The sequence below is a fragment of the Triturus cristatus genome, chromosome 10 (assembly GCF_964204655.1).
Source record: "Triturus cristatus chromosome 10, aTriCri1.1, whole genome shotgun sequence".
NCBI classification, from domain to species: Eukaryota; Metazoa; Chordata; class Amphibia; order Caudata; family Salamandridae; genus Triturus; species Triturus cristatus.
The window spans coordinates 1,127,677,732-1,127,704,376 of record NC_140593.1 but is presented as its reverse complement, the minus strand read 5'-3'; the positions used below and the strand labels follow the sequence as shown (position 1 = coordinate 1,127,704,376).

At 45.7% G+C, this 26,645-nt stretch overlaps 1 protein-coding gene across 1 annotated transcript; it reads left to right on the top strand.

Annotated features, from left to right (window-relative positions):
- Positions 1 to 951: 951 nt before the first annotated feature.
- LOC146796701 (NADPH oxidase organizer 1-like) lies at positions 952 to 23,721 on the top strand. The gene is made up of 8 exons (XM_085629382.1): positions 952 to 1,296; positions 10,412 to 10,492; positions 10,593 to 10,668; positions 11,354 to 11,531; positions 16,566 to 16,762; positions 18,551 to 18,664; positions 19,357 to 19,474; positions 21,195 to 23,721. Exons 1-8 carry the CDS (start codon positions 1,222 to 1,224, stop codon positions 21,880 to 21,882), a joined length of 1,527 nt encoding a protein of 508 aa, XP_085485508.1. The 5' UTR covers positions 952 to 1,221; the 3' UTR covers positions 21,883 to 23,721.
- Positions 23,722 to 26,645: the final 2,924 nt, after the last annotated feature.

Here is a 26,645-nt window from a genome sequence, read left to right as displayed (position 1 = left end):
AGCCGCTGACGTGTAAATAGTCTCTTCTTGGAGAGGGGTTGTGACCTTACAAGCTACAGCTGCTGACGATGGAAGTGGTCCAGGGTTGAACTGGGATCAAAAATCGGCCTGGGCACTCCAAAAAAGAAGGGGCCCTCGTTTGCGTATTGCCTTTCCGCAAAACCCTGCTTCAGCGAAGTTTTATGAAAAAAAGGGGGTGGGGGCAGGTTTTATTAACTTCACTTAGATTTAAAAAAAAATTGCACAAATGTGTTCACACTGCTGACCCACACATGAATGCAAGTGAGACCACTTCTGCTCAGGCCCCCAGCCTAACCCCCACACTCTCAATCAGCATATATTAATGGACCTCCCAGCGAGAGAAAGGGAGTGATACCTCCGCCCATCTGCCTCTAAAAGGCCACTCAGGCACCCACTGGGCCGCTGGCGGCATCCTAACAGCGCACACAGTCCCCAGGCAGGCTGCCCAAAAAAAGCAGCCCACAGCTGGAACCCGGCTATCGGCCCTCCAGCCATTTCCCGAGTTGCCCGCCTTACCATTACCAATCCGACCGTGAAGTGGGCAACCAGGTTTAAATCCCAGCGGCGGCTCAACATCCTGTGATTCAGGACAAAACCACTCAATCTCCACGTGGCAAAATAAAAATGAAAAAAGTGGCCTTGTGTAATGTACCTGGGCAAGATTGTAGTAGCAGGCGCTATGTGAACACTACGTTCTTGCTACAATTGCTGCAACTGAGCGCCCATAGTCTGGGCTCTTCCCTGAGGTATCTCGCTGTGTGCGGTGCTTGTACTGTCACAGTGCCTCGAAAGCCGGCGCAGAGCGCTATAATTAGACACGCGTGTGAAGGCCATGGTCAGAGTCCTCTGTGACAAGTCCCTGTCTCCTCTTCCGGCCGGCACGCCCCTCCCCTTGCAGTCCATCCCGGCATTGCTTCACCTTTGATTGACAGCTCCTCAGGCTGTGAGTCGCGTGCACCGGGGATTTTTTTGCACGCTCTGAGTCTACAGAGTCCAGGAAGGAGCCGGTGTAAAGAAATGAAACAAGCGGAGAAAGACAAACGGACCTTATCAAGATGCCGCTCCCCCTCCAGCGGGCAGCCCCCGGCCCCCTCCCCTCGCCCCTTCATAAGGAGGCCGGGTGAGAGCGTGAAGGCACTGGCAGACACTGCTTGTAAGGGCTGAAGCCGAGCACAAGGACAGCTCCCCGAAGAGTGCAGCATGAGGCGAGGCAGCACCCAGCGGTACCCCTTGGAGGCGAAGGGTGTGGGTGTGGTGCAGCATCACAGGAAGAAGGTATTTTATTTTTTTTATTTATTTTAAAGGTTTTATATAGCGCTGACTAGACCCGAAGGTATCAGAGCGCTTTACATGAGTATCGGACCATAGTTGCAGGTTACTTCATCACAAGATAACACAGTTTCAGAGCGTAGTTACATAGTTACATGTTAGGTTGAGAAAAACAATAATAACATACACGTAAGGGAAAGAGCAGGCATGGGGTGAGATTCAGGGGAGGGAGGCAGGAGCAGGGGAAGTAGACAAAGAATGAAGGAAGGAAAGAGGTGGGGGAGGGAGAGAAACAGAGTATGAAAGAGGAGGGGGAGGGTGGAGGGGGCACAAACCGGTAGACGAGTAAAAGCTGCGTCCAAAGTCTGGTAGTGATCCCAGGGCAGGTGGAATCATTCCCACATCTCCCTTGCATGAGGCTCCCTTGACGCAGTGGACTCTCTCAGAGGGGTCTCGGAGACTCCCAGGCCTACCTACTGGATCCATCCACAACAAGGGGAGAGGGAGTGCTTTGGCAAGGGGGGCCATACCATAACCTCAACTGTGAGTGGCTCCCTTGGCGCTGTGGACTCTCTCAGAGGGGCCACTGAGACTCCATGGTATGAATATTGGATCTTTCCCCAACAAGGGGAGAAGGAGTGCTTAGACAAAGGGCACAAGGGACGGGGGGCTAGGCGGCGTAGATACATGTTATGTCGAGAAAAAAATAAAGACATATACATAAGGAAAAAAGCAGGCAAGGGGAGAGATTCAGGGGAGAGGGGCTAGGAGCAGGGGAAGTGGACAAAGAATGAAAGAGGGAAAGAGGTAGGGGAGGATGAGAGACAAAGCACGAAAGAGGAGGGGGAGGGTGGAGGGGGCACAAACCGGTAGACGGGTAAAAGCTGCGTCCAAGGTCCGGTAAGCGGTGATCCCAGGGGAAATGGTATCAATCCAACATCTCCGTAGCGAGAGGCTCCCTTTACGCAGTGGACTCTCTCAGAGGGGTCTCGGAGACTCCCAGGCCCACCTACTGGATCCATCCACAACAAGGGGAGAGGGAGAGCTTTGGCAAGGGGGGCCATACCATAACCTCAACTGTGAGTGGCTCCCTTGGTGCTGTGGACTCTCTCAGAGGGGCCACTGAGACTCCTGGGTATGAATATTGGATCCATCCCCAGCAAGGGGATACGGAGTGCTTAGACAAAGGGCACAAGGGACAGGGGGTTAGGAGGAGGGCCAGAACTGGCAGGACAACAGAGGGGGAACATAAGACAGAAAAAGACAGGGTCCTCGAAAGGCAAGGGTCCGGGAGGCAAAGGGAGGGAGTCGGTGAGTTGTAGAGTTCAACAAGGAGAGATACAGATAGAAGAAAAGGAAATGTATAAGTTGTGGAGTCACTCAGGGGAGAGATGCAAACGGGTAAGCTCAAAATCGCAAAATAGTGATAGTAAGTACAACGAACTACTACATATATTGGTGGTTAGAGTTGAGTCTCAGCAGATAGAAAATTCACTCAGGATTCCATTATCACAACGATTAGGCTAAAAACGTTTATATAATATTTATCTATAGAGTGAACGGAGAAACAAGACATCCAAGGGGGTAGAGAGAGGGAGGGAGGGGGAGATAAGATAGGTGATAGGAGAGACAGTATCTATGGGGTGAACGGAGAAACAAGACATCCAAGGGGGTAGAGAGAGGGAGGGAGGGGGAGATGAGATAGGTGATAGGAGAGACGGGGGCCTGGGGGGGGGGGGAGAACGAGATAAGGCAGTCCAGCTGAGGAGCAATGTCTTTGGGTCGGCAGGATGAGGTCAAACGGACCGAGGGAGAGGAAAAGAAACCCCAAAATGGTGGCTCCGTGCCGAGGATATCAAAGGCCAGCCATGATAGGATGCACAATGCAGAATATTACCAGTACAATCTTGTTCTCAATGCGAGTGGGAGGGGGCCATTCCTGTCGTTCGGGGGAGACTTTTTGCAGCTCATCACACAGAGCAGCTGTTTGCTGCTCCTCTAGAAGCTTCTCTCCGTTTGTCCTCTACTTCTTCCTTTGGGTTTGTATATTCTCGGAGCTGCTCCTCATGCAATTGTTATGAGAGGTGGTAGGTCAGTATGTGTGCTCAATGTACCACCATCTTTGGGTCAGGCTCTTCTATAGTGTGGTATGTTAAATAGACTAGTTTAAATAAGGCAATGTGAGTATCAGAGAGCAACATTAACTCTCATAAACAGATTGGTAGTGGTGATCATTAGGTAGGTGCCTACGGGTCACTCACTCGTCTCCAGTGTATCTCCCAATCTAGGGAGGGGTTTATTTGATATGTTTGTGATGTATTACAGCATTCATGTATCACTTACTACCCGTATGAGGGGTGCTGAAGCGCTTGCCTACATGGGGTAGCCAGCTGCACCGTGTACAGTGCTTGGTCGGAAGTATGTTGTCTTTGTTTTTGATCCTATGTGGGAGGTGTTTCCTTGTCATGTGTGAGGATCACCTAGATGTGGTTGTTGTGTTATAGGCAGAGCCACTGGAATTATGTGGCAGGAGTGGGCCAAATTATGTGGCAGATTTGAGTAAATTATGTGGCAGGTAATTGCAAATTTTGCGGCAGAACGTGGCACATTTTGTACTAGTATTACTTCTTTATTTCATCATTTTAAACTTGGTAACACTCTCTGGGCAGTGGGTGCACCTCATTATTACCACTTTAACATCCAACTATAGCAATACGCAACTTAAAGATGTACAGTCCAGCTTTGCAAAGGGCCTCCCACTGTGCGGCAACAAGAGTTATCACATGTTGTGTAACTTTTGAACCGTCTGAGTTAGAAACAATTGTATTTTTGTTAAATCTGTAGTTTATGCAACAGCTATTGGATTGAAATGCGCCAAATCTATAATTATGCAAAAATTGCAGCCACACAAGCAAATAATTCCAGTGGTCCTGGTTATAGGACACTGTGCTTACCAATGTGATGGATGAAGAAGTGTGAGAGGCAATCACGCAGTTAGTGGCTTCTGTGAGCTATCGACTCTGTAGGTCTCTTCATGGTATCAGAGAAAGGGTCCTTTTTAAATCCCTCTGTTTGGTATACAGAGCAACACACGGGATGGGCCCAATCCCCCTTCAGGAAAGTTCACCTGGTACCTCCTGCAGAGAGAGCTTTGCTCTTCTACCGCTAACTTGCTGGTAAAAGTCCACTTCTCCGGTTACCGCACTGATTTGTCCATTCTGAGATATTTTGTTTACGTTTGTGGTCCTGAGCAGTCATAGGCTAAAGGGAGTAGTAATGGAGTGATCTCCTGGGTTTGACTTTGTTAATATCACCCCAAATCTTATTGTCATTGTGAGATGCCAGGACGTAGATGTAGTATGTTGCTAGTCGGGACCTGCAGTTCTGGACTATATGAGAATCCTCTTATGGCCAGTACATGGCAGGTCTCTTTAATTATTCTATGCCTGTTCAGTTGGTGGTGGGTGATTTATTGCTGTGGAATAGTACACCACTTTGTGATGGACATGACCCTTAGCAGTTCTGCCTTATGTGAGTGTAAGAGCGACAAGCAGAACAAGCATTGGCATAGCCAATAGGTCTCGCCTTTGGGATAAGTGTTTAGCCATGCAACAGTTGATGCTGTTGTACCAATGATATTGTGCTGCATAAGTAAATACTTATAAGGTCCCACAGGCGAGACCTATTGGCTTCCCAATGCTTGTTTTCATTGTGTGCAAAAATGACATGAAAAAGTGCAAACAAGAGGGCAAAAGATAAACAAAACCCATATGCAAAAACAAAACAATTGGTAATAATATGAGGGTCGTAAAAAACAGGAAGCCATTGCCAGGACCTAATTTAGAAAACAAGTCTTTTGTGGACCATACATGAATTCATTTGAATAACCCACATTTTAAGGAGACTAGAGGTTCTGGGAACCTCAACATTTTTTTATGGTTTGAGTTCTACCTGTACATCTTTTTTCCCAAAGATGCGTCCCAGCCAAAAATGTTTGTATTATATGGACTGATGCGAAGACAGATTTAGGAGACTGAGTTAGCTAGCCCCCCACCCCTCAAATTTTATCAGAAATAATTTTTAGATACAGTTTAATTCATGTAATTCACATCTAAGTTACATGCTCACGAGGCCCATGAACTCTCCTGTAGGAGTTTGACAGTTCCCGCAAACCAAACAAAAATGATTGGGCACAGGCCAGACAAAAATAAAACCACATAACATTTTAAAATTGTGGCTTTTAGAGAAAGCTTTGTTTGCAAAATGATCAAATAGGACGGCGAAGAATGGCAGAACTTCACAGCAGAAAAAGTAATTACCTTTGTAAATTTGGTTGTAGATGAACATAAAACAGATGCAGCTGCATTTCAATACTGGTGCGCTCCCAAATGATTCGTAGTAATTTTTATGTAAATGTACTTTTCTGCAAGCCCGCCACTGTATGAAGAGGTTTCAAATAAATGATTTTAATATTCCTCTCATGCTCATTTTGCCCTTTATCGCGGCTTGCGCTTAACTACGAGGCGCTTGTCTGTCCTAGAGCAGAATGCTGTTTTTATGAAGATTTTTTTTTCATGTAACCAAAATAAATCGAAGCCTTAAATCTTTTTGAAACTGTGTGAGTGAAGCTGCGGCAAGCTGTTATTTCTAAGTTATCACCAGTATAACTCTTATTTAGCAGGAAAAAAGCCAATTAAAAAAATCACTGCATCAACTGCAATTAGGGCTGCCATATTCCATTAGGGGATAATGGAATATAAGTGCCCGATAGGGCAGCGCGCGGCCACACTGGGGCGGCCCTGATAATCTGCGGGTTGAGTATTTAATGGATGCGCCAAGGATGTGTGAGCAGCTGAACAGAGATGTCCTGAAGAACAAAGAAAAGGCAGATTCTGTGTGCTATAAACGCAGATGTCTAAACTGTTTGTGCCGTAGCCAGGGGAGGACGGGTAGGGGGATTTGGCAGGAAGATGTATACTACGCCTTTGTTACTTGTTTGACTATGTGGGTCTAGAGTAGACTTTACTTAACAAGCATTGGCTTACCTAACCTCTCCAAACCTCAGCATTAGGCAAAGACTTATTTATCCCGAGTTTTGCAGGCGGAGCAAGTGAGTGGGCGAGGAGAGAGGCGCGCGCATGTGTTTGCTGGCCCGGGAGTGGTGTGTGCGTTTGTGCGTGCATACGCAGTCTGCTCTTTTTCAAAACACATACTTGGGCTTGTGGCGCGCCGCTGCGCACTCCCGCAAGCTGTATGCCGCTACAAGCACGAGTATGTGCTTCGAAAAAGAGCTGAACGACTGCTAAAGGTCCTCCTATGCAGCGCAAGCGCGCGTAGGCGAGACTTAAAAAGGGAATTATTAAGCGGCCTGTATGAACTACAATCAACTGTCTGACTGCTGAGCGTTAGTGAATTAGTTTTAGTGTGGGTTATGTATTGTTTTGTAATTGCATTATATAGTACTTACTACCATGAGATGAGGCACTGTTGTGTTTCTACGCTGGGAAGCACACTGCTCAAAGTCCCCAGGTTTGTGGGGTGTTTTTGTGTTTTTTCGGCTTTTGGTAGTAGATTTTGGTTTTTCAGATTAGCCATGTGCTCTACAGAAACCATTACACGCCTTTACTCCTGCTTCTATGTGGTAGATTACATTAGTAGGAATCGGGTGCGATCTTTAGTGGGAGGGGGAGATGTGATTTCATGCATCGGTTGGCAGTCTTCATAGACGAGCCACCTGAGATTGGGTTCTGTTCGGGTGCAGGGTGGATGTATTAAGTAAATACGAACAAGGTGTTGGGAGGCACCAGAGCGCCTCATATTAATACACTTTATAATACTATGTACACATGAGATGCACGCAATCACAGACTCACTTAGAATTAATATGTCGGGTGCAGAAGGAGCGTTCAGCGTTTTTGTATCACAAATTCAAAGACTTTGTTTCAAAAACAACCGAAGGGGAGCAAATGCTGCAAAGGAGTTTGCGTAATTTGAAAAAGCCTTTGCTTTTTTAAGAGAAGGGAATTTCTGGTTTTGGAGATGGGGATGTCAAGTGTTAAAGCGCTTCTCGGGTAGGTGAGGTTTCAAGGAGCGCATAAGTAAGTACTGCATTCTAAGGGGCTTTGGCAAGGAGATCTATCCTAGCTGCGTGCCCTGAGTGGCTAGCGGGGCATATTTTCTTAAATCGCTTGCTCTGTGAGGACTAGTTTATTTATCTCCTAACTGTGTAAGAACCCTTGAAGGTGGTGGGTTTCTGCAAAAGATATTTGGGGTATTTAGTTGTAACCTCCTGTATGTTAAAAGGCACTTTGATACACTCATCTTGCCTCTAATGGGAGCCATTTTAAGAAGGAGAGCACTGCCGTGATGGGGTCATATTTGATACATTTGATGCACGCCTGACTGCAGCATACAGTGTGGGCTTTAAAGGAGAAGGGTCCAAAGGAGATGTGGTTGAGGGTGATGTGCAGTAGTGATGTGGTCTAGTGGTTGGGTTATGGCCTAGTGGAGTAGATGTGGCGTAGTATAGGAGATGGGTCTAGTTGAAGAAATACGGTAGTCGTGGTTATGAAAGAAATTGATAACACTCAACCTCGTTAGTTAGTGCCACAATCCGTGACTCGCACAACCTCAAACCAAACCATCACTTGCACACCAGGTTCCATTGTTTGTGACATCACCAGCAAAGTGACAGATGCAATTACTAAAGAGAAACAACGCTGCGGGTCAGATCACGTTAGCGTTAAGACTTCCAGTGAGGCAACAATGAATACAGTGCCATTTAATGTTTGATTAACTTTTAATATGTATCGATTTTTGCGCTCAGGGGACTGTATGCAAGTGCTGTGCACCCACCTGGTCCAATGCCAAATGCACGCTGATGGCACCCAAATCCTCACGAGGAGGAGGAATGGCTCATGGAGCAAACCAAATATCACTACTTCCAACACATAGACCCATGGATGAAAGAAAACACCCCCTGTGTGGATCGAACCAACAATGAAATCCGATCCATGGGGGTGGCAGCTCCCAGCTCCTGCTCTTGAGTGACCTACAGGTCTCGCAGAACTCCCTGCAGCCTCCCTGGAATATAAAAAAACAAACTTTGGGGTATTCTTTAAGGCCGATCTCTTTTGTTCCCCAGTAGATGTAGCAGTCAAAGGCATCAACTTCAGGCCAACATCCTCCCTCTTTCAAACCTCAGAACAGGAGAGCATGTGAAGCCAGCACTTGAACCCCCCCCCCCCCCCCCCCAATAGTCTTAGTCTCGGTGGCGGCAAGAATGAAATCCGAAGGTGTGTGTATGATTCACAAGAGCTGCGGGGCATAGAACTGGGATAGTTGAAAAAAATGTCCCTCGCCATAGCCCAGCTAGAAATCATTTATTTGCCTCCCCGAACTGATTGACTGTTTTAGGATTGACTAATTCTCGTTTGCGGTACCCCTAAGTGGCCGTAAGGGGGCGCTGTATCACTTCAGAAAACTGTGAATAAACAGAAAGAATATTGTGGAATAGGTTTGGCAGTGGGTGGAGTGAGTCAGTCGCATGTTGAACTCTGACCCATGAAAGGACGGTTGGGCTGCTGTGGTATCAGTGACGTGTCAAAATGGTACCGCTGAAAGGTCTGTGAGCCACTCACATGTCAAGTTAGTGTCTCTGGAAGGCTGCTAGAGCTGGGGAGGAGCCAGTCACTCGCCTGACTAATGCCTCGAAAGGCCTGTAGAACCGGTACAGTCACTTACCGATCAGGTTGGTGAATCCGACAGCCATTACGGAAGGGCGGAATTAGTCACGTTTCAAACTGAGAGGCAGTGGGTACGGAGATGGAAGCACTGACATACCAGGCCAGTGGCTATGAAAGGCCTTCGGGCTGGGATAGAGTCAGTCACAAGTCTTATTCATTTAAAAGGCCTCAGGACTGGATTATAGTCATTCACAGGTCAGTTTACTGCATTCGAAAGGCCATTAGAGCCGTGGTCGATTCAATCCCGTGTACCCGTGAAAGGCCAGGCTCGCACTACTGAGTTTCATGACACTTTGAGAGCATGGCATTGTGCATGTGTCTTTACCCGGAAGAGACTGGTTAGAGCAGCTTTACTGTTCCTGCCAGGCGTTTTGTGCTGAAAACAGCTTCCTGCTGGTACCTTGTGTGACTCTCGAACAGAAGGTATTCATTCCCTCGCATTCCATTTTCACACTTCATATCATGGGTCCCTTTACCTATTATTTTTGCAAAATCTTGCAGAAAAATCTCACTTGCACCCCTAGAAGAGACCGATTACAGCTCCAGCTGGCCTTAAACTGCAACATTGTGATGGGAACTAAAGGTGCCGGGAAGGATCTAGAAGCCACAGCAGATCACCCTGGAGCTCCAAGCTTCACAGGCTCATCCTGTGAATCACTGGTCATGGGTGAACTGTTCTGATCATGGGGTCAGTGGGGCCCAGTAGTAGCCAGGGACTTGTGGGAGATGAGTGGGTGCAGGAATGATGGAGCAATGTTCCCATCGAGGGCAGGTGGTGTGAAGGTCCAGCTTGGGGACACCCCAAAGTGGCTGATGGTGGTACTCATGTGCTCTTAGGGGACCAGACACACAAAGAGGGGAGGCCGCTGGCAGTAGGTGTCTACCGGTGCATGGATCCTGGAACCAAAAGACAACCTCTGTGGATGTGTGTGGGCAGAATCCTTGAGTCCAGGATTCAGAAAATAGTGGTGATGTGAGTGAGTGATGTGCATATTTGAACTTGCTTGGATGATGAATATTTACTTATGCTAAAAGTAAACAGTATTGTATGTACTTTTATTATTTGATCATTAGAATGACCAACGACGGTGCACATAGTCACTAAGTTGTCATTTTACCTCTTTTTAAAAAAAAAATTCACATCTTTATTTTGTACAAAATAACTCTAGGCCTTTTGCTCAGTACCACGGAATGAGTTAGTGCAAAAAATTGGAAATTGTCCTGTTCTCCGTATTTAGAGCGCTATCAATACCAAAGGTCTCTTAACACAGCAGGTGGGACATTCGACGGGGGTCTCATATCTGGCCAGTAAGGCTCTTATTTACAAACCCACGTGTCCTGTGCCCCTAATAGCTCTTTCCTTTCTTCCTCTGCAGACCTACATGTTCCTGGTGCTCTGGTCTGATCGCAACAACATCCTCATCTACAGGACCTATGAGGAGTTCAAGAAATTCCACGTGAGTACACAAACGCCAACCCGGAAGTAGCGCTTTGTTTTTGGCGGGAATAACAGGAAAGGGACCCGCGTACTCAGACATGCTCTCTTTTATGTTCCAGGTGAGTCTGAAGAAGAAGTTTCCCATTGAAGCCGGACATATGAGGAAGTCTGAGCGCAGCATTCCTAAGTTCAAAGGTAACACGAATACATGTGCGAGGCCCAAGTTTAAATGTCGAAATTAGTGGAACTAAGTGAGAGCACCTCGTGTGAGGGCTAGTGCAGTGATTAATTTGAGCCGGTGGTTTCCAGTGCTCAGCACCAGCACTTAATCATCAACACCGGCGCTTGAGCACCAGTTAAGGACACATCTATTTTTGGGAGGCACAGGGAGATTAAGGGATTTGCCCAGAATCACAGGATGTTGAGCCGACACCAAGACTCAAACCTGGTTCCCCAGCTCCAACGTCAGCAGCTCTGGCCATTACGCCACATCCTGTTATATCCTCTCCCCACTTGTAGTGTTTCATTGTTAGTAGTTGATTCTGTGTTAGGCAACGCTAACAGGAGAAATGGGCTGGTGGAACCTGCCTCGTGACGAGAGCACTGGCACTTATGTTTTTTTTACAAATTAACCACTGGCTAGTGATCCTTTTTGGACAGGGTGGATCCCATTCCCTGGCAACGACTTGGATCAGCTGTTCAGCTTGCCAGCCTTTTCAAGGAAAACACCTATAGATTGTTTGCCATTGATGCTGCTGCTTACATCTTACGTCAAACCTCAAACACACAAAAACAGTACGAACTCCTTAAACAGAGCTGGGGTGCACTTTAAATTTAAGTAGTCACTGACCTTTTGTATATTTCCCCATTCACCTCTCAGATGCTCCTGCCTTCACATTCAGGAAGGAGTCCAGAAGGTTCTTGGCGCGCCTCAAGCTGCTGGAGAGTTACGTCCAGGAGCTGCTGAAAACAGACCCTAAGATCTCGCAGGGCGAGGTGGTCACTGCTTTCTTCACACCGCAGACCAGGGATTTTGATCCTGCCTTCACCGAAAACAGGTCTGGTGCCACAATTACTTTACTTTCAATCAAAAAGTTACACTGCATGTTTGTTGTGTGCTGAATGTATCAGCGTGAGATCAAAATCCAGCCTTGCATGCACGACTGGCGCCTACCCGTGAGCAAGGAACTGGAGCAACGTCCTGCATGCGAGACTGGGGGTAACAGAACAATAAAGCATCTTCCACAAGCCGAGATGGGAGGATGCTTGCTATAAATCTAATCACTGACAGTCTCTCAGGGTAGTATTCCAACCCATCGTTCTTTTGCCCACTGTGCCACCTCAGATTAGACACAGCTATATGCAAATCCGTCTCATGTCTCGGCATACCTTTGCAAAAAGAACTATTGATGGACAGAATTCAGAACAATGTCATACATTCACCCCAGTACAGAGATCTGGGCCTAAATCCATCGTTTTTTTGCTCTCCATGCCATTCCAGTTTGGACCCAGCCATATGCAAATCAGGCTTGACCCTGCGCCCAATGGGAACAGACCAGCCCGAACTGCCAGGCCAGGTCCTCCCTGGACTGGAAACAAGCATCCTAGGACCGGTTTTGGGGTTTCACCCCTCTTCAGCCAGGATCGGTCCTAGGATTCTTGATTCCGGTCTAGGGAAGACGTAGGTTGGCAGTTCGGGCTGGACTGTTCCCATGAGGCACAGGGTCAAGACTGATTTGCATATGGACATGTCTGAACTGGGGTGGCGTGGTGAGCAAAATAACGATGGATTAAACCCAGATCTGTAACTGGGGGTGAATGTTTCGCCAATGTGCAACATTCCGTCCATCATCTTGTGTGTTTTGCTGTTGGCCCTATGTGGGAAGGGTATGCCCAGATGTGGGCCCCGTGCTCACTACGCCACTGGAGTCAAGCTATCCTGGCTGAAGAGGGGTGAAACCCCGAAACCGGTCCTAGGATTCTTGATTCCGGTCCAGGGAAGACGTGGCTTGGCAGTTCAGGCTGGACTGTTCCCAGGAGGCACAGGGTCAAGACTGATTTGCAAATGGCCAAGTCTAAACTGGGGTGGCGTGGTGAGCAAAATAACGATGGATTAAACCCAGATCTGTGACTGGGGGTGAATGTTTCGCCAATGTGCAACATTCCATCCATCATCTTGTGTGTTTTGGGCATACCTTTGGCCGTTTTCACTCTGAGGGACGAGTGTAAGATTGAGGAATAATGTGTGCTAGAGCCTCATCCTTCAGCAGGTGGACTATCCCCGTAGAGGCAGACCCAGAGGCACCACCTACCCCACGCTTGAAAACCATGACTTCCGCCCTTGAGCTGGGGCAGGGAATTTGGGAAGCATTTGGACTGGGAGGGACAGCGTAGAGGAGCCAACCAGCAGTGAACCAAAACACATATGACAACATCTGTAGGAGTGTAGCGAAGTCATGCCTCTGTGTAGATGACGCTAAATACAACAATATTGCTTGTTCTCTAAGGAATTCCCTGCCAAGTCTCATGAGAAACATAGATCAACTCCTGTCCTTTAGAGAATATTTAAAGATGTACTTTTGTTGAGTTGGATAACACTTTTGTTAATGGTATCGTGTAGTTGTCTTTTCAGGTTTTGGTACCATACAAAAGTCTTTGGGATTTTGTGATATCTCGTATGGATTGGAAAGGAAGAGAGAGTTAGGGTAACGTAGACAGGTGTCAAAGATGCGGCAAATCTAGCTTCCTGGATGAGGTTGCTTTTGCTGCTGTTATCTGTCTTTCTGTATTCTGGGTCTCAATGCGGAGCTCGCTCCTGTACCATATTTAAATAATAAATATTTATGGAGCCGATAGACCCAGGTGTAGGAAGCAACAGAGAGAGAGCATTGGAGGCCACTGCAGGGGAAACACATTTGTGATGTGTTATTTAATAGATCCACCAACATCCTAGTATACCCAAGATCCTGGGCAGTGTTGGGTTTCAGTGTTTGATCCTTAGATCACTGCAGTGTGTACCACTTCACAAGCCAACAATGGGGCGTCACCCAGACTAGTGTCCAAATCTGGAAGCCATGTACACAAGGGGACAATGGAGCACAGGGGAGGGGCAGGTATTTAAATCTGTCCAGTAGGGAGGACGGCAAGGACACTTCAATACTCCCAGAAGTATGGATGTAACAGAGAATGCGAGCTAATGCCAACCATAGTGTAAAACAAGTGTTCATGAACCAAGGCCAATTGGAAATAAACACCCGAGCTCCCGTGAAACAGTACCTGGCCCGCTATCGTGATGCAAAAGAGGAAATAGCAGTGATAGCTCCGCGGGACCGGGGCCCCCAACAAGAGAAAGACATTTCACTGAGTGACGGAGGTGAATCCGTAAGACAGCCCTGGCAAGTACTGCATTAGTGATGCGCAGCAGGAGTTGCAGGCGCTGCAGCGGTTCACAAAATGGTGCCGTTCTACCGCGGCCGCCGACCTTGAATTTCGGCAGAGATGAAAAGGCTGAGTGCTATCGGTGTCAGGACAGGGAGCGAGGGTAGACAGCCGGAGGAATGATATAAATGCTTGCTCTTACAGTTGGATAATTTGACATCAATGCCATAATACGAGCATCATCACGAAGACAGCAGTCGCCTTTAAAGGGGAGTCGGTTTGTGGCAGAGGGGGTGAGTGCGGACGCTGCACGCCAACAGGGGTCCTGTCCCCTAGTAATTCCTGAGGTTAGAGGGGAGCTACAAAGAGAAGGGGGGCACGCCGAGTGTAGCGAAGTGTTCGCCCCATGACGCCTGACCATAAGATGGCGGCTGGAGTGTCCCCCTGGGGAATCGCGACACGATGATACTAGGAAGGTGTCTCGTAAGGCGGTGGGAAGACTCGGGCCCCTGATGAAACCTCATGTGAGAGGAGACAATTTGACTTCTCGCATGGGCAAACCTGAGCAATGGGATATGCCTGACCTCAAGATGGCCACCATCGGTGACATTTAACACGAAGAGCCACACCTTGACTGGTAATTTGAGACGCCCTATTGAGATCATACAGAGAGAACATTTTTTAAAGTGCAGAAACCTGGCTTTGGATGCGTCTATCGAGCTGAGGGTTCCGTGTATCCCTCGCAGATGGTGGATATTGCCTCTATGCTACCTAATATTGCTACATGCAGCCAAGGTATCACACTTCTGAGTACCCATGGAGAACAAGCAATCATCAGAGCAGTGGAATGCCAAATCCAGCATGGCGCTGACTGAAGAAGACCAGTTGGCGTCCATGAAGGACTTCAAGATAGAACTACGCCCTGTTATTCATGGACCGGAGTCTGTATACTACTCGAGCCGAATGAGCTTCGACCAGCTGAGTAGAGACGAGTGCCGGAGAGATGGAGGTTGAGGCGGGCAGCGCTTTGCAGTCTTCCCTGGCTGAAACCATAAATGTTGTACATACTGTGGAGTTTGAGCAATCATGGCCGATGCCCGATAGAGCTGTTTAGTTGGCTATGGAGGAGTCTGGCTCTGGTTCACCCCCTCAGCCTTCACCTACCCAGCCGGACATTGGACATCGTTTTTCCTCTTTCTCCCTGTCATGCTTCCTTCCCTACTCTACCTCCCCATCTATCATCCTGTAACTACCACCTACCTGTTAAACCAATTAAGTGTTTGTACTTACCGTGGAGCCAGAGTACCCTTGACCGATGCCCGGTGGAGCTGTCCCATGGAGCTATAGAGGAGTCAGGCTCTGGTTCACCCCCTCGGCTGTCACCTACCCAGCCGGACATCAGACATTGTTTTTCACAGTTTCTTCACGGTTTTGCATGCCTTTCACCTTAACTCATTGTCTGCTTTGTTCCCCCTTAAATACTTTCCCCCTGCCGGTCTGCTTGACTCTATCTGCTTTCACCTCCCCTGTTTTTCTTTCCCCCCTACCTTCCATTTCCTATAAGAAGTGCATCTTGGCTATTCTGCGCGCTAGCAACCTATTTTATTGTGTTATCTCATGATTTTCTCCTATGCCTATACTTGATTCCTGCAACGGATGTAACTTTCTGATCCTCATGTAAAGCGCTCTGATACCTTCGGGTCTAGCCAGCACTATATAAAACTCTGCAAATAAATAAAGGCCAGGTGGGGGTATCACTCAACTATGATCCAGGAACCACACAGGGAAGTAAACCTTGGCCCGAGTGGTATGGATCCTGCGTTCAGCGGGGAGTCCGGCACAGCTCGTAACAGAGAATATGAAAGCCCGGGGCAGATACAGTGCTTTAGATACTGCTTTGGTTAAACCTGGTGATGTTGCAAAGCGGACAGGCTAGATCAGCAGGTCCAGCCTTGAGCCATCCTGCAGGATCTATCTAGCTAGCTTTGGACAAGCTTCAAGTGTGAGATCTTAGATCAGGCCCCAGAGTGATACTTTACCCGGTCACTTACTGTGATTTTGTCCCAATCCTTAGGTCTGATATCTGTGGTATCTCGCATCTGAGATTTTAATGCACTTTATATTCAGTCCTCAGTGTGGCTTAGATCTCATCGCTAGTTTTCAATATGCCATCAAGTTAGAAAAGAATGCTCCAGTCATAGTTGAGAACAGCAGGGGTTTGGTACCCACACTGCATTGCCATGTGACTCTAGGTAATAAGTGCCCTAAATTCTCACTATAGTTCCATGGGTTGCTTCACGGGAAAGAGGGGTTGAGGGTGTGGTTGAGTGGGGAGGAGATCTCACTTGGCCCTGACAATAGATGTATTGGGGTTCAATTGAATGTTTGTTTTGGGTTGGCAGGGGTTTTCTTATTTGCTTTGGTCTCCTTGAATGCATCAAAGTTGGTGGTCTTGTGAATATAAATCCATGAAAATGTGATTTCAGGAGCATGTTTTTTGTAAGTTACCATCCCAGTTAATCACCACATTGATAAAACACCTTCCCTGTATTACTTACAGCAGCTGGTCCGACTGCCAAGCCCTCGTCTCCCAACACAACAGCACACTGTGAACATTTCACTCACCACATCCCACCACACACTAAGCTTAGGACACCAAACTCTTGCTGTTGCATTATGCTTTGTACTAAATGGCGTCCATGTCTATTCTCTAGCATCGTCATCATGCCCTCGGAAGCACGAGACGGGAGCAGGGAGATGTCGAGGCAACATGCCAGTGACGCAGTCATTCAACCAATAAGAGCTGAGCAGTACTGTTGCTTGGAGACATATGAGGCCGCAGATACCAAGAACCGCCCCTTCAAGGTCCGTCGTGGAGAGCTCGTGGACGTGTTACTGAAAGACACCACAGGTACTCACCTACTCACAAATGTTTTCACTTACTAGCAAGAACCGTAGAAGAAACATGTTACATTTGAGTTACCCATAATAGATATTTGATTTGGTTTCAGTTTTCTAAAGTATTCAGGCATACATGTTTTAATGTCCCACATACACCCCTAGAAGTACCCAAACACCCATTACTGTCACACATACACCCAGGTACCCATAGAGGAACCTAAACAGTTATTAATGTCAGGTGTATGCACACTGGTGACCAAGGCTCCCATAAAGGTGTCCAAACACTTGTTAATGTTAAGTGTACTCATATGGGGTTAATGTCCTACACACAACCAGGCACCCATAGAGGTGCCCAGAAAACCTATTAATGTTTGGTGTTGTTGTCCAACTGATAATGTCTGACACGCTTCCAGCCATCGACAAAGGTACATTAAGATGTACCTCTGTGGCTATTTGAGACCTCTGTACTCCTGACACAAGTACCCACACAGTCCTTTAACAGGTAACAAATTATGATACAGGAATTCCAGGCACTAGCCTGGGCATTAGTAAAAGGATGGCAGCATACTGCTTCTAGAAGCAGCAAGTGAAGCCCCCTTCAGAGTGCAGGGACCATCCTAAAATGGCACACTGTTTTAGCTCATGAATCACGTCACCGGCCATGTCCACCCGTTTCCATTTGACTGCCCTCCCATTTGCCCAACTGCACACCACGGAGGGCTTACTGGAAAGCATTTTGAGGCCGCTTACATGACCTCTGTCCTGTGAGGATTAGCTGCACACTGTTGTTACTTTGGTTGCCAGAAGCTTGCTCCTGTGCCACTGAATGCCAGATCTCTGCCCCTACTGACGTGTGCATGGGGTGTTTTAAATGCTACTTCCTAGGCTGTCCTGGTTTGTGTTGGAAACTTCACTACACTTGCAGTCTACCTGTCCTGTGACGGAAGCTTGCGCTGTTGTTTTTCATGATTGACTTGTGTGCAATGGAAGCTTGCACTGCTTCTGCCCAGCAGGCAGAGGAAAAATCACACCTACTGACAAGCATCTTTCTACATCAGACCCCTGTTTTAATTGTGATCGAAGGATCAACCAGTGCAGGGCATCCTAGAGTGGTAGGTCTCTCAGCCAGCTCCTCACCCGTCTGATGCCACTAGAATACAGCCTTCTTTTTAAACCTAATCACTCCCAGGCCCTTTCCCAAACAGGCTAAATCAATACACAGACCGCCTTCCGCAAAGAAACAGGGAGCAGCTTTATCTGTTCAAGCAGCGGACTTTGAAGGAGCTTCTGAAAAGGAGATGTTCCTATTCACCTGACCATCCCCTTGCACCCTCCTGGATACACCTTCCTTTACAAGTTTTAAGGTGCCGGCTGCATCCCATTTGAAAGGATGAGAAACTTTGAATTATTTGGGTTGAAGGGTTCACCTGATCTCTGTGAAGATGGCGCTTGCCCATATGCTGCGTCGGCTGCATCTGTCAGAAGCTGGCTCTGCTGTCCCCATAATGTGCTTGTTCCTGTCCACCCTGTGAGGTGACTGGTATTGATGTTGCTCATGATGTGTGTGTGCTCGTGACCCATGACGTAGCTGTTCTGTGTTTAAGGGTCCCTCACAAATAATATATGTGCTCAGTTCCTGTGAGAAAGGACTTCCTGTGCTTCACATCTTCTTGCTTACCTTGCATGATCACATACAAGCCAGATATGGCTTCTACATGATTGTAACCAGACAGCACGTCATGGTTGGGGGTCTTTCCCTCTGTTGCTCATGCCGGGCCTTCTGTGCTCTTTCCTGCAGGCTGGTGGTTGGTGGAGAACGAGGAGAAGCACCTGGCCTGGTTTCCTGCTCCCTATCTGTCCAGACTTTCAACCAGCAGAGAAGCTTCTCCGAGACGCCCGTCCACAGACACTGGTAAGTCTGAGAGTTCTTTTTCCAAACTTGTGTAATCACCCACTTTCACACCGACCAATCATATGGCCCTCTCTCCTGCGTTAATGTCCTCAGTCCTGACTGTGAACTGTGTACTCCTGGGCACTCTCAAACACCAGAGAAGAATAATCAATGCATGCAACTGACTTTATGACACCAACACAACAACATGGTCTACTGAGTGTTGTTGGCCATCTGGTCATGCTTCCTATATTTAACCATGTTTTGATAGTCGTCTTTCTGTGTTCTTGTTGCTTGTCTTTCATAGCAAGGTGCTTTAGGGGGCTCTTTGTGATCGACAGAATGGGGGGAGGCCATCTTGACACTCAGGACTACTTTGGGCGTCTAACTGATGGTATGGGCCACACCAGAGACGCCCTTCTGTAAATTTAATTCCAATAAATCTAATATGCATGAGTGTAGAATCTAAATAAGGGGGGTCCTGCTTTCAGGGGTCTTCTTGATTCAGTTTCCCAGTTCCTGGCCTGTCTGTTTTGGAGTTGGCACTCACTGCCTGCAGGAAGCCCCTTACTTTATTGTTTAGACGGATATGACCATAGGTCAGTTTTTTTTTTAAAGATATCATTTGCAACTGTGTTTAAAAGCGGTTGTACCAGATGCCCATGAATGGGTGGAGTTGCATCCTGAAATAATGCTTTTCTCATTCTGTTTAGGAGAGCTTTACTTCGCAATAAAGTCTTACGAGGCCAAGGACTCCGACGAATTGTCCATGAACATTGGTGTGGTGGTTGAAGTTCTAGAAAAATCTGACAATGGCTGGTGGCTGGTCTGGTGAGCTTCTTTTGTTTTTGGCTTTACGTGTTGGTGTCCCCTTCACTTTCCTTATCGTACACGGGCTTAAGGTTACCAGATGTCTCCATCTCATGGGATGACATTTTCTCTAGTTTAGGAATTTCCCATTACAAAACATTGTTTTCAGCTGTGCTAGATTGCATGGATCAAATGAAGTGAAAGAAGACTACAGTTCCCAGAATGCACTTTTTTGGCAAATGAAAGTCTGGGTTTTGACCCCAGATGTCACAGTGACATCTTGTGGATAGTTACTGTTTGGTCTCTAACAATTTGCTTTCATTGCTGTTATAACAGAGCCCAATGTGTGGACACAGCAGGACCTGTAAGTATCTCCAAAGTTTCCCATTTTAAATGGGGAGATTTCAATCCATGAATGGTTTTCAGGCTGCCATTGCAATGAATTCCAGTCCTGGGAGTCCTTTTGGTGTGATGCACGACCTGACTTGTAAATACCTTACCCGACAACTTGAGGCTGGGGAACCAGGACTAGACTAGAGCCTTAGTCTTAGGTTGAATACTGTTATTTCTCACCCCTTCCAAAATGCACACTAAAAGAACATTTTAAAAAAATTAATCCATACAGAATACTGTGGCCCCCTCAGTAATACAGGGTTTCAGCAAAAGGGGGTGTTCCAGAGACACCAAAAAAGTCAGTAGCTGACAAGACAGTCCTAGGTTTGCAGACAGCCCCCTCCCCCCGCTTGCTTTCACTTACTGTCTTCTTAAAATAGGGGTCTTAAAGATGTCCATCGTTTAGCTGCATGTTTAGTGTACGCAAGATGGTAGGAAGTTTTGGTTTCTTGCGCCCCGGCACGTCGCACCAGATGGGTGAAATGAGCAAGCGATAGCTGGATGGGGTCGGTCTCAGTGGACATTAACATTTGATAGTCACTGTCATGCCTAGATGATTTTTGGAAGCACAGTCCTGATTGAGTTGGATCAATATGGCTATGACTTGTGTTTATTTCTTTGGTCGTGTGTCATGTTTTTTAAACTATGTTTTGATAGTGTGATAGTGTTGGCAATGTTTTATTCTATAACAAGGTGATTTGAGGGAAATTTTTATTAGATCAACAGGTTCAAGAAAGAGACCTTGACTTTCAGGACTGCTGGGTGTGTCTGACTGGTGGTAGGGGCCACACCTGAGACATATATAATACAATATAATTAAAAGGAGTGAGAAAGGTGCGCATAATTTGCATGAGTGTATAATCCAAGTGTAAATTGGCCCTGCTTTGAGGGGTATTCCTTAATCAGTTTCTCAGCACTTGCCCTGTCTGCTTTGGAGGGGGCACTCACTGCTTGCTGGAAGCTCCTCACTTTAGTATTGTGTGGGTGTGTGGGTCTACCATAATTTATATTTCTGGCTCTAGCCCCTTATGAATGCTCTGAGATGTCAGCCAGGATGTCTTGTAGGCCATGAAGCAAATCATGGTTGGAGGTATTAATTGTGTTTACTCCATAGTTATCAAATTTCATTTTCTTCTTTTTTGTAGAGCTGAAACAATTTTTATTTTTTAAATCCTTTACAGCTACTACCTTTTTGTAGTATTTACCAAAAGCATACTTTTTAAATTAAGTATAACATTTAGATTAGTTGGTCCATCCTTACCCAGACCCTGCATCTACAATACCAATGCATCATTGTCTGATTTCTTTAGATGGATTGTTTGCAATGATGCTCTACCTCTCTTTCTAGGTACAATGAACAGGTTGGGTACGTCCCATCAATGTTCCTGCGGCCATACAGAAATCCGCATCAGAGGTTCCAGGCTGTTACAAAGAATGCTTTGTATGCATCCACGCCAGACATTCAACAAGCTGCCTGCCCAACTCCGCCTCGTCGGGCATCCCTTGAGGAGGGGCCGTCACAGAACAACAACTTCGAAGATGGGACCGGCGGAATGGGGCGATCTCTGCAGCGAAAGCAATCTAGTTCGCTCGGCAGCCTCCCCACCACATCTTCGAACAAGGTCCGGTCCACACTACCTCTAGAGCTGGATGTCTTTCCAGAGCAGGCTGCAAGTGGTGTGAAGTGGAAGCCCACCCCATCACCAAGGAACGTCAACCTTTCACCAGCAAACACGGAGCTTCTCTACATGAACAGTGGTGCGGTAGAGGGCCATGGACAAGGGATCAGCAAACCAATGCCAAGAAGTCATCTTAGCAGGGATGCTGGGCTTGGAGAGAGCTTCTCGACAAGTGGTTCAGACGAATCGCTGTCTTATTCTATCTCAGACTCTAGATCTAAAGTTCCTAAGATCCCACAGAAGCCAGGAGCTCATGAGATCATGCAGAGGTGCACCACCTTCACCAAGAAAGCCTTACAGAGGTCAGCAGCCACCCTTGACTCTACGACAATATCAGGGACACCTGAGAGTGTCTGAAGCTAGCATTTTCAGGAAGGTAGATTACTTGCTTAATCGCAGGAATATGGTTACTGTAATAAGAAGTTACATCGTAACACAACTTGATCTCAGTGGTCTAATGTCCTCTCTTGCTGTTATGGCGGAAGGAGACAGTAGCCTCTTGCAGCGGTCACGTGTTATGCAGATGCATCTCAAGAACAAGCATGTGTTACGTATAGCTACACCGAGCGATGCAAGGGTTAAGTATGCTTTAATGCAAATAACCTGCCAGTAGGCTAAACTGTAGTAGAATTTTCTCTACTTTATATTTTTATATGCAGCAGACAGCGAATTGACTTGTGTCTAGGTGTTCAAAGAAAGGACACCATTGGCTATAACAATAGTCATGAGTTTATATTTGATGTTTGGAAAGTCAAGTTCATAACTATAGGCAAGACATTTTTTGATCACTTTACAGTGTAAAGGGTCTTTGTCATTTCCCATGTTGGCAGTACCGAACCAGAGTCTGTGGCCACAAGCTGAACGTACGCAGAGCTGTGATGCAGACGAGGGACCACAGGAGAATCTATTTTGAGATAATCCATGCGACAGTTGTCCAAATGAATGATGTAATTTACTGGGATAAAAGTTCCAGATCTCTGCATTCAACAGTATGTCATGTGAACTTGCTTGAGGAACTTTGTTACTGTGGTCAGCTGACAGTATCTGAGATTGAAGTGCAAAGTGGCGGTAAAACCTGCAGAATTTTGCTGCAATTCCTGCATTTGCCTGGGATTCATCTCACCCGTAAATGATTCAGAGCAATGAGGGTTGTGTTGGATGCAGAGATCCCCGGGTGCAAACACTCAACAAGGGCTTGGTGGTCCACTGTCCTGACTGCAGATAAGTCCACTAGAGCAGGTACAAAATAATGGTTCTCGACTGTGAAACCCAACATTTGATAGTTACTTGCTCCTTACTAACCACTCTAACATCAAATGCTGATTGGGTTGACTCTGGTTCCGGGTCCCTCAAGTCAACACTCCAGATAGTTGCTGGAACTCCATATAATGCAGCTACCGGCTTAGTCACAGTACAACCATGACATTAGCAGCATTATAAGACTGCTTCACAGAATGCAGTCCCTCCAGTTCTTAATTGTAGAAAGACATGCTGGGTGGCTGAGAGCGACCATCACATGCTGGAGTGCATCTCTTCACCCATAGTTTCCAGCTGTATTTATGTTGGGCTGATAAGGCAGAATCAGGAAAGCTTCCTATAAAACTGTAGACTTCCTATTACTTCAGTCTTGCCTGGGTTTTTGGAAGTGATTGCTCTTTGTAGAAATAGCAAATCAAGGCCTGGTGACAAACAACGCAAGAGCTTCCCATCCTGTCCGAAAAGACCACATGCTGGAAGGCGCTAACTTTGCATCCTAAAGATCCTGGACTGGTTGCAAGCTGCGTCCCTGTATGAGAACGTTTCTCGATTGTTGGACCCTCAGCCAGTCTCACCCAAACTTGTGTTGTGAAGGTGCAGTGAAACGAATTGTGTGTTTTTAGGGCTAAAGCACCCACATGAATGTTGCTGCGTCTCTTCCACAATGCGCTTTAAGTTATTACATTTCATCTCTTCTTCCTTGTGTTAGAGCCTTGTGATGTTTCAATAGCATGGCTGTTGCATATGGAAATTGCAACCATCCTACAGATGTCAAAAAATACATATATCCTTTTTGGAACAATGTGTACTGCTTAATTTCTCATGTATTTATGCACTTTAAATAACTTATATGATACATGTAACATGTAATTGGTAGGTATTTATGTACCTGTGTTTTATTGTTCACTTTTTACTTTAAATAAAAAAAAAAATTCCTGATGAAAGTGGCATTTCACTACTAATTTGCATTCCATAAGAAAGATGAATAACATGAAGCTACAACTTTGATGCATCAGATATCTTTTTAATGTAATCTTGATATATTTTGTGTGTGTGTGTGTTTTTGTGTGTGTTTATATATATATATATATATATATATATATATATATATATATATATATATATATATATATATATATATATATATATATTATCTACTGGCGGTCGCCAGTAGATAGTTATAGTTAGGACCACGTTTCCATAGGAAATCCGCAACATTCTATTTGGAATAACTTTGGCGCCGGTCGACGAATCCTCGCGAAATTTTCAAAATAGGTGGGGCGCTATCCTCCGCTCCTACCCTGAAAGTCTCGGGGGGAATCGTCAAGCGGGGGCTGAGAAAAAAGGGGGGTCCCAAAACGCGTTTTTCCCATGCATTTTTCCATAGGACCTTTAGACACAGCTACAGACCAAACGGCTGAACAGAGTTACTTGAAATTTGGCAGAGAGGTAGTCTACAGGTCAAGGAAGTGCCTTTTGTAGGTTTGGTGTAAATCTGTTCAGTAGATCCTGAGAAAATAGCCTTTAAATCAATATATATATCTGTGGCAGCTTACGGTGCGCTTACCGTGCGCTTACGGTAAGCTTACCGTACGCGTACGGTGCCGTGCGCGAGCGCGATTCTGATTGGCTGTTAGAACGAACTGCGTTAAGTGGGCGCGCACGCCACGAATGGCGTAAAGTAACTTAGCATTTAAAAAACCGTACAAATTCACTGAAAAACTGCGTTAAGTGGGCGCGCACGCCACGAATGGCGTAAAGTAACTTAGCATTAAAAAAAACGTACAAATTCACTGAAAAAACCATAGGTTTCACACACGTTATAGTTAGGAATTAGCATTTAAAAAACCTTGCAAATTCACTGAAAAAACCATAGGTTTCACACATGTTATAGTTAGCTGGACATTTTACTGATAAAAAACCAATGAAATTCCCCCGTTATAGTTAGTGCAGGCAACTATAACTCACGCGACCGCAATCCTCTGCTGATGCTAATACTGTATTTAGACACTTATTTGCCCATGTCTTCTTCCAATTAAATTTTAGCTATACATATATTACAAATATTTTTTTTTCATAAAGACACATATGTCATCAGCAGAGGATTGCGGTCGCGTGAGTTATAGTTGCCTGCACTAACTATAACGGGGGAATTTCATTGGTTTTTTATCAGTAAAATGTCCAGCTAACTATAATATGTGTGAAACCTATGGTTTTTTCAGTGAATAGATATATAGATATATATAGATATTATATTGGCAGTACTATTCACCCTGCCAAGATTCGGATCTTGGAGCATATGAGGGCTATTTCAAATTTTGATGAGTCCTATCCTGTCGCTCGACATTTTAATCAATGTCACAAAAGGGACCGAGACTTGTTAACATACTTTTGTTTAGATCATGTACCTATCAACCCTAGAGGAGGTGATAGGATCCAAAGACTCAGACGTCTTGAGTCACGTTATATTATTGATCTGCAAAGTAAAAATCCGTTTGGTCTGAATAGTAGTGAGGAGTTAGCGGTGCATTTGGGAGACTAAAGTATTTCGATTGCATCTTTAATATGAATTTCTGTCTGTTTCTGTATATGACGTTTGTATCCGTTGAGTTCTCTCTCTTTTTTCATGAAATACTGTGCACTGTCTGGAACATTATGCGTCGAGGATTGAAAGCCGCTGTCCCTTGCTTTATTACTTGAGAAAGTTTGTTCTTTTTCGCGCTACATGAACATATGCCCATCCAGGGCTTTATTATTGTTTACGCCATTTTTGTATTGCATTTATGTTGATGCTTCATGTTACCATTTGGAACGTCTAAAGATGGCGGAACGTTAACACCCTGATTTCAGGGTTTTGTTAGTCTTTCTATTATTTTGATTGTCAATGCAAGCGCGAACCATGAATTTAAGACAATGGCGGTGTTGGCGTTCCGAGCTTAACATCGAGAAAGGCGAGTTGCCGAAACGCGTCTGTTTTGCGCGCCCAGAGTTCCCAAATAAATTATCTCTTGGAACTCTCCCCCGTGAGTGCTGTCGTCTGTGTTTCGGTACGATTACCGATCGGCAGTGTAGAGCTGAATATATATATATATATATATATATATATATATATATATATATATATATATATATATATATATATATATATATATATATATATATATATATATATATATATATATATATATATATATATATATCCATCAAACAAGGTTGCCCTGATACGAGAACTCGCTAACAGCAGGATGGTTTAACACCATATGTTTATTAAAACCACAATTCCTCAGTCCATAGTACATGTCTGTTTCCTTACGCGTTTCAAAGCCTCACGGCCTCTTCATCAGAGGAAACTCACGGTTAACAGAGTTAATTGTTTCAGGTACTTATAACGCATGCTCATACTAACAAGCCAGGTATTGCCCAAGTGGGTTCCGTAAATTCGTGACAATAATGGTGAAGTAAAATTAGAACTTTCAGACCGTTCATCTGTAATGATTTTACAATGCACTGTGGGACTTGTATTTTTAACATCCAGTCATGTGACTATCATATTAAAAGCACGCACGAACGCACTTTGCAATTCATGTGTCTCTACTTCCAGCTGTAATCAAGGCCATTACCGCAGAAACATTAGAAATTGGAAGAATAAAAGCCTCATTTTCAGTATTGGGCCTCACATTCTGTGCTACACTTAATGGTGTTTTGATGGGTTACTCCGAGCCCATTGTCGTTAGGCCGCCGTGAAGGGTCGGGGGCTCTAGTATTGGGGAATGCTGTGTGTTTGTGTGTGGGTGTGTGTGGGTGTGTGTGTGTGTGTGTATATATATATATATATATATATATATATATATATATATGAAACC